An 8084-nucleotide genomic window follows, 5' to 3' on the forward strand; every position below is an offset into this window, starting at 1 on the left:
ACTAATGCTAACTTAATACATGAATAATGCACAAATGAACTAATGCTAACTTGATGCATAAATGAATTGATGCTAACTAATGTCACTGGTATGATGAAAACTGAACTAATGCAATTTAACAAATTCTAATATAATACACAAATGCGCTAAAACTGAACTAATACAATTTAAGAAAAAAAAGTAGAAATAGAACAAGCCTGATTTCTGCAATTTTAATACAAATAATTTAAATTGCAGAATACAACAAGTTAACTAGATTTTAAAATACAAGCATAATTTTATAAATTAAATTCTCATAATAGAACCCCTTCCAGGGTGGCACCGTAACGGACACGGGTGGGGTTGGGTTCGAACCCCTGTCCAAACTAAAAAAGGAACAAGTCACAACCACTAGGCTATCACAATTCTTGTTAACATGTTTACAAATTATTATATATATAGATATCTTTTAGCTAATAAATACTTGTAGTATATAATAGTATAATAGATATAAATTTATTAATAAGTTATTAAAATCTGAAAATAATTATTATTTTAATATAAAAACAAAATAAAATATTTATGATAGAGTAAAATTAATAAAATATTTATTATTTCTGTTTTATATTATTTTAGAATAGCTAAATATTCTTAAAATGTTAGTAAAAATATATATCTTAAATTTTTTACTATTTTTTATTTTTTATTTACATAAGATCGGGTTAATCGGTTCAACCAGTAACTCACCGGTTGAACCAATAACCTAATAACTTAGTAATTTGACCGATTTGATCACCGGTTCGATTCTGACAACTATGTTTTTTTCAGAGATTTAACAGAGAGAATTCCATAAATATCATTAAGAATTTAAAGATTGGTAATGTTCTTCATCAATCTCGATTATGAACAATAACCACTTCTTAGCCCAAAATCTACCTCCGACGCCATTCTTTTACATACATCGACAAAAAGAACCAAATCTAATGGACCGAACCATCTTCACATGTCTAACTCTGATTGGATTAAGCCTATATGCTCCCTCAATTCAAGCTATCAAAATTTCTAGTTTTAAACCAACTTGATTTAGTCGAATGAGTGGTTATTTTACTTATTCGCTTAAATAAGTATTAAGAATTTAAATTTTGCTTTATAGATTTAATAATTTATTGGCTACAACAAACTCTTAAATAAAACTTTGATTCACGACACATTATTACTTAACTTGTCAAATTAAAAGATACTAAAAAAAAACCTGCAAGTTTACCAATGACATTCTTTGCGAATATAAAACAAACACAATATAGGTTCTGTCCTTATGGATAGAGTCCCTGTCCTGGTTTATAATCTCCATCCATCAAAGTTCTATCTTGCATTTATCAATCATTTATTATACATTTATTATAAATGTAAAGATATTTGACATACATTGATTAGCCAAACCTAGTTTTTCTATTCTCAAACCTCATGAGATATGTACTTGCTATATTTGGTAGATCTCTAAGACAAATATATGACAAAACCACCAACCCCACTATTTTCTACTGAAGTCCAAAATCTGAAAAATTGTTAATAGCCTAAGCAGCTGAAGCCACGACATATTGACATAAAAAGGATGAAAACCAACAATAAGGCGATTCCAAAAACAATCAATTTGATCTTCATATTTTCAATCCACATCTTCTTTTTCATTTTTGTTCCTTGTGTTCTGAAATCCTGTGCCTGTATAAGTAACACAAGCAAATCAACACGGTTTTGGATCATACCATAATATCTACACCTAAAACACAAATAATGCTACATGATGAATAAAATTTATATTTTTTGGCCAATATTTAGTCAATTCTATATTAAATACAAAATTTTAAACCTTAAATCTTAACTTCTAAATTCTAATAGTATAAATATAAATTGTTAGTCCAAAATATTAGCTAATATTAATAAAAAATATTAGCCTCCAATATTTCTCTTTCTTAGACGTCGTTCGTTTGAAACATATTACTAGCATGTATTTTTTTAGTATAATAAAAAAATTTTGTGGGAGTTTTTTTATGATTTGTAATGTTTTGAACCTCTAAAATTAGTTATGGTTTGACTTGGTTTACTATCTTTTATTTTAAATTTAAAAACTCCACAAAATTAAATAACGTTTTCACTAAATAAAATACTATATTGTGAAGTAATTTAGTTTTAAAAGTGTTATTGAAGTAATTTATTTTAAAAATTATTCCATTTAAATCAATGAATTATCTTTCACGTTCTAACCTGTGAGCGAAGATTGTCAGTCTTATCGACTAGCATTTCAATCTTCTCTCCACGATCAAGAACCTGCAAAAATAAATAAATAAATAAATAAATAAATCTTCTATTTTATTCCAGATAAATTATGTTGTTTTGCTAACAAAGAACAATAATGACATTCATAAAGATCATACCTTTTCAATGTTTTCCATCATTACGCCCTTAACTTCAGCAACTTGAGCCTTTACTTTGGCAAGCTTGTTGATCTCTTCGGGATGGTCAACACAATATTGCATTTGTTGTTTCAATTTTGGCCTGCAATTACCATAAATAAAACAAATATGACATTATTATCTATGTAATAAAATATGTGCATTCATTACAAAAATTTGATTATAAAATTAGATACCCAAATTCTCTATTTAGACTGTTAGCTGAAGCAGTTGATGCTTTTCCTCCACTATATTTTTTGCTGAATTCATCCTTGACACGCTCAAGGAAAGCAATAGGAAGTTGTCTACCAGCAGATTCAATTGCCACCACACAATAGGCTGCAACATCCAAAATAAATCCATCATTTTATGTCAAAATCCAAACATACATTACAACTTCATTTTAAATCTATTTTGGATTTTACAAAATGTCACATCAGTATTTATGAGATTACTATATTGGTATGTATATCTATCCGCATTGGTAATATAATCTAACTAGATCTATGATTCCTACTAACAATGTTTGTTTTATGACCAAAAATTAAACCACTAGTTCAATTTTCAAAACATTATGATAATACTACTGTGCCACGCACAAACAATGAACTAAAGTATTAGGTATTACCTCTATTATGATATGGTGTAAAATCCAAAGAATACAACTATGTGAATGAAACTATTGTTAAGTTTATGATAATAGAGGCAAATAGCTCTTAAAAGTTTATATTATACTGCATATCAGAAAAAAGAAAGGGATGTATAATATCTTTTTAACCTAAAAATCAAGTAATAATGTAAGTTGTTATACCACGAGTACTAGTATATATTCTCATTAAATCGTTACCATCTTTGAAAATATTGATCATAAATATGAATTTCATTTTCCTTTATCAATCCAATGAAGGAATTTATGCTCACTATCAGTTTTATAAAATAGTTTTAAGTTAGGTTAATGTGTTTGTACTGAATTATGTATTAAGGATGGTGGTTGATAGTTTGATGAATGATTGTAGAAATGAAATAATTTTGTTATTGTTGTGACTCGAACAAATGAACTTTATTATGAGCTATTTATAGAGTTTATAAGCTGGCGCATCGTAATCAATTTGGTGTAACTAGATTTTTTTAGGCTACCACTATTTTATTAATTTTTGGATAATTCTCCTGAGATAATATCTTAGATATTTTTTTAGATATTATCCTAAATATTTTTAACATGTAATTTGTTTTAGTTAGTTTTTAGAGCTTTTCATTATAATATCATAGATGCTTTACCAAACAAACTCATAAGAAATCTGAATACCTTGACTTTTTCATCTCAATTTCACGAAGCATTTTTGTTAAACTCCACATTTTAGGTGATTATGAGTTAAATAATGGTTTATTAGGTAGACTATTGTGTATCTAGCTTCTGCCTATAATATATTTAGCAGATGTTTAGAATTGAATATGCTATTTTCATCGCAAATCTATGGGTTAATAGCTAAATTTGTTTTTGAAAATTACTTATTTTTTAAATTAGTTTTCAAATGATTTTTTTAGTTATATTAATTTTTAAAAGATAAAATGTAAGTTAAATTAATCCTTCTATTAATTAGATGATGACGCGTTATGTGCCACGTGGCATGATGACGTGATAGATTAATGTCACATATCATCGTAAGATGATTAGTTGAGATGTTACAGTGACATCTAACATGCTATATGTTACTTAACATGTAAAAAAGTTATTTATAATTATAATAGTCCTTAAAAGTCTAGACATATGTTATTTTCATCACTAAAATTTTAAAAATTATTCAAATTAGTCCTTATATAAATTTTTTTTTATTTTTTCTTGATAATATTAAATTTAAAATATTTTTTGATAATACTAATTTTAATATTATTTTTTAGACCTTAATAAACAAAATTCTCTTTACATAAAATAATAAAAATAATTAAATTATTATAAAGTTATTTTGTCATTTTATTTTCAAATTATAATTATTTTATAGTAAAATTTATTTTATTTAAATGAGTTTATCAAATTATTATTGATTATACATTTAAAAATTTAATATTTTAAATCTCACTAAATAATATAGTAGTTATTTTAAAATTTAAATCTTTTAAATTTTTTAAAATTATAATTTTTATTATTGTTTAATTTATATAGTAGAACTCAATAATTGAAAAATCAATTTGTGAGATCATTTGTTGAATTTTAATATTTTAATATAATTTTTTTTAAATAACTACTATATTTATTTAGTAAGATTAAAAGATTAAAACATTTAAAATAACTACTATTTTATTTAGTGAAATTCAAAATATTAAAATTAGTTATATACTAGTTATATATTAAAAGGTATAGAATTTTGAATTTCACTAAATAAATAAGAAGTTATTTTAAAAAAATTATATTAAAATATTAAGATTCAACAAGTGATGTCATAAATCGGTTTTTTAATTATTGAGTTCTATCATATAAATTAAACAATAATAAAAATTATATTAGTACTATCAAAAATTATTTTAAATTTAATATTATGAAGAAATAAATAAAATTTGTATAAGGATTAATTTGATTAATTTTTAAAATTTTAGAGATGAAAATAGTTTACGTATAAACTTTCAGAGACTATTTTAATTATAAATAACATTTTTACATGTAAAGTGGCACGTGAAATATGTTAGATGTCACTGACCTGATCAATCATCTTGTGACACATGATATTAACTTATCACGTCATTATATTATATAACACTTAAAGCGATGTTATCATCTAAATAATAAAAAGACCAATTTGATTTATATTTTATTTTTCAAAAATTAATATAACTAAAAAAATTATTTAAAACTAATTTAAAGAATAAATAATCTTTTAATAAAGACAAATTTAACTATTATTTTTCCTCCACGTTATTTTGGCATAATAATCGATAAAAAGAATGAAGTATCTACTGCTACTAAGAGATGATATTTTCGTTGTACAACAAATATTAGTGGGAACTAATTCAAGCATCTATTTAACATGTCATGCTTTTCCAAAAGAAAATGGTTGATAATATTACTTTCTAAATAAGCATCCTTTGCAAAATAAAATGCATTTTATATAAAATTGTTATCATATCGGTTTGCCAATCTTTATTCAAAAACTTCTAATAAACTTATTAACTCTGTTAGTGTTATCTTCAATAAATCCTAGTGTCTTTTATTGTTGATATTTTAGAATCAAATTTGAGTGGCAAATTGATTAGTATTTTTTCTATTATCTTGTTATTTGACAAATCTTTTTCATCAGCTTTTCTTTTAATTACTAAGCTCGTTAAGTTTGTACAGTAACAATTTTATTTTCTTAGAATCTTCCGTTTCTATATTTGCATATTTTGTTTAAAAGTATAATTTATTTATTTAATTATTTTTTAATAAAAAAAATATTTTATAATATATCAAAATTTATCTTTAAAATTCATCATCCAAAAATTAAAAAAAATATATTTTACAAAAAAATAATTATAAAATCTTCGTTTAAGTGTCACCTTTTATTTTTAGACTATAATAAATTAATAATGAAAACAATTGTGTGGTTCCACGAAGACCAAGGCATATTTCCAGGCTTATCGAGTACTTAAAACCCGGCCACCAAGAATAAGTATCTCACATTTTGTTCTTATAATAACTATCTCACATGCTTTTTTATATTTTTTCTTTTAGAGCAAGAGAGGCAGGGGTTAGAAAAATTCTAGTAAGAAGAGGAACAATTATTTTAACTTTTAAAATTCTTGCTATCCTGGTTAACTATCATCAAATGGAAATGAAAAATAAAAATCAAAACGAAAATAGAAACATACACCATAATCCATATATATAAACAAATATAATTTTGAAAGAAAATATAATGAGGAATGATAAAACCTATAAATCATGAACGTACTGAAGCCATTGTCAGCAAGGTAATTGAAAGTGTGGCCATCACAATTGTAGGTGAAACGATTATTGGAGGAAGGAAGCTTTTGAAGGCACTGAGATGCAATTGTTTGAAAATTTCCCTTAAATTCAGTATACTCAGCAAGGATCACAGTGCCACGGGCTACAAAACTGTAAATCAAAGTTTGCTGCCCCATCTTCAGAAAACATAAAACAGAATGACCCTGAAAAACAAAGTGCAAGGGATTGAATGGAGAGGCTAGAAAGTATATGCAAGAGAGAAAATTGGTGAGGGTATTGGAAATGGAAAGAAAATGGTTGATTTGTGTTGTACGAGTTTTTTATTAGATATGTTCAATGCTTGTATTAACGATAGCTACGGAGCCTTTTACTCAAAATAGGTTATTTTAAATAAATAATAAGGCATCGCTATTGAAATCCCCCCGCCATCCCAAAAAAAGAGAGAACATGTTCTTCTAAATTTGAAAAAATGAATTTAAACAAATTACATTAAAAAAACATCTAAGTGTTCAGAAGCATGAAAATTGATGACTAGATGACTATTTTTTAATATATCCCAAATGGGAATATTATTGGTTCTAAGTTATGTGTCTTTAAACCAAAGTGGCTTTGGTGGACTAGGACTTCATGCAAATGTAGATGTATGTATGTACGGTGAATTTCTTAGGTGTTTTAAGAGCAAATGAAAGTTTTTGTTCTATTTATTCATTTTGTGACATATCAGTAATTAATGTGGGTTATTTTTATTGTTTTAATTAAATTTTTAAAATAATAAAATTCGTTTTCTTTCCACTAGCGTATCTCTCTTCTCAAAATTGTTGATGGGTCACAATATAAATGAAATAGAGCAAAACTTCTTATTTTCACTTAGAAAATCTCAGAAATTCTCATGTATGTTAGTATATGCATGAACTTTATTCTTATAGATTATTATTTGATTTGATAAATAGCAACCATTGTTTGAGCTTTGATGATTGAAAGTACAATGCATAGGTAAGAAGTCGAACCCAAGATCACAACAAAGAAACAGTTTCTAGGAGAAAAATACATTCTTAAAGTATAAACTCTTAATATCTCTCATGCATGTTTATAACATGGTTTTGGATAATAAAGTTAACAAATTATTCCAAGATTTTCATGAAAACCAAGGTTTCATATCAACGCACTGCGATAGGACCAAGTAAATAGTAAGGAAGGCTATCAATAACATTGTCAAAAGTATTAATGTTATTGTTAGAAAGATAATAGAGAGTAGTAGAGAAAATGTCTATGGAACTGTTGGAATGAAACACAGATGGAATTATTGGAAGGAAGTGTAAATAAAACTGCAGATAGAAGAAAACACAAATGGAATTGTCAAAAGAAAACACAAACGGAACTGCTAGAAAGAAGCGCAGATAAAACTATTGAATAGAAGCACGGATGGGACTGTTGGAAGGGTGGCAAACGGCCAAAAAACTGCCAAAATGAGAGTTGGTGAACTACTAGAAAATAGCCAAATAGGCGGCAAATTATTAGAGAGATGGCGAACTAGCGAAAAGCTATTGAATAGGTAAGGAAAAAATGCTAGACAGATCATCGAAAAATAGAAAAACGTCACGGATGAAGATGGAGTTGGTGGTTGACGGCAGCATTCTTCAGGCGGCAGATCCAACAGCGGGAGACGGCTGCGTTAGGCATGTTAGACTCGAAAAAACGAGATGGAGAGGAATGACTAA

At 26.3% G+C, this 8084-nt stretch overlaps 1 protein-coding gene across 1 annotated transcript; it reads right to left on the reverse strand.

The window, feature by feature from the left end:
* Positions 1-1637: 1637 nt before the first annotated feature.
* On the reverse strand, positions 1638-6542 carry LOC107474365 (putative vesicle-associated membrane protein 726). The gene is given in 6 exon segments (XM_016093987.3): positions 1638-1664; positions 1666-1698; positions 2242-2304; positions 2412-2532; positions 2627-2768; positions 6353-6542. Coding segments are annotated over 6 exon segments (576 nt in total).
* Positions 6543-8084: the final 1542 nt, after the last annotated feature.

The sequence above is a fragment of the Arachis duranensis genome, chromosome 2 (assembly GCF_000817695.3).
Source record: "Arachis duranensis cultivar V14167 chromosome 2, aradu.V14167.gnm2.J7QH, whole genome shotgun sequence".
Classification (NCBI taxonomy): Eukaryota; Viridiplantae; Streptophyta; class Magnoliopsida; order Fabales; family Fabaceae; genus Arachis; species Arachis duranensis.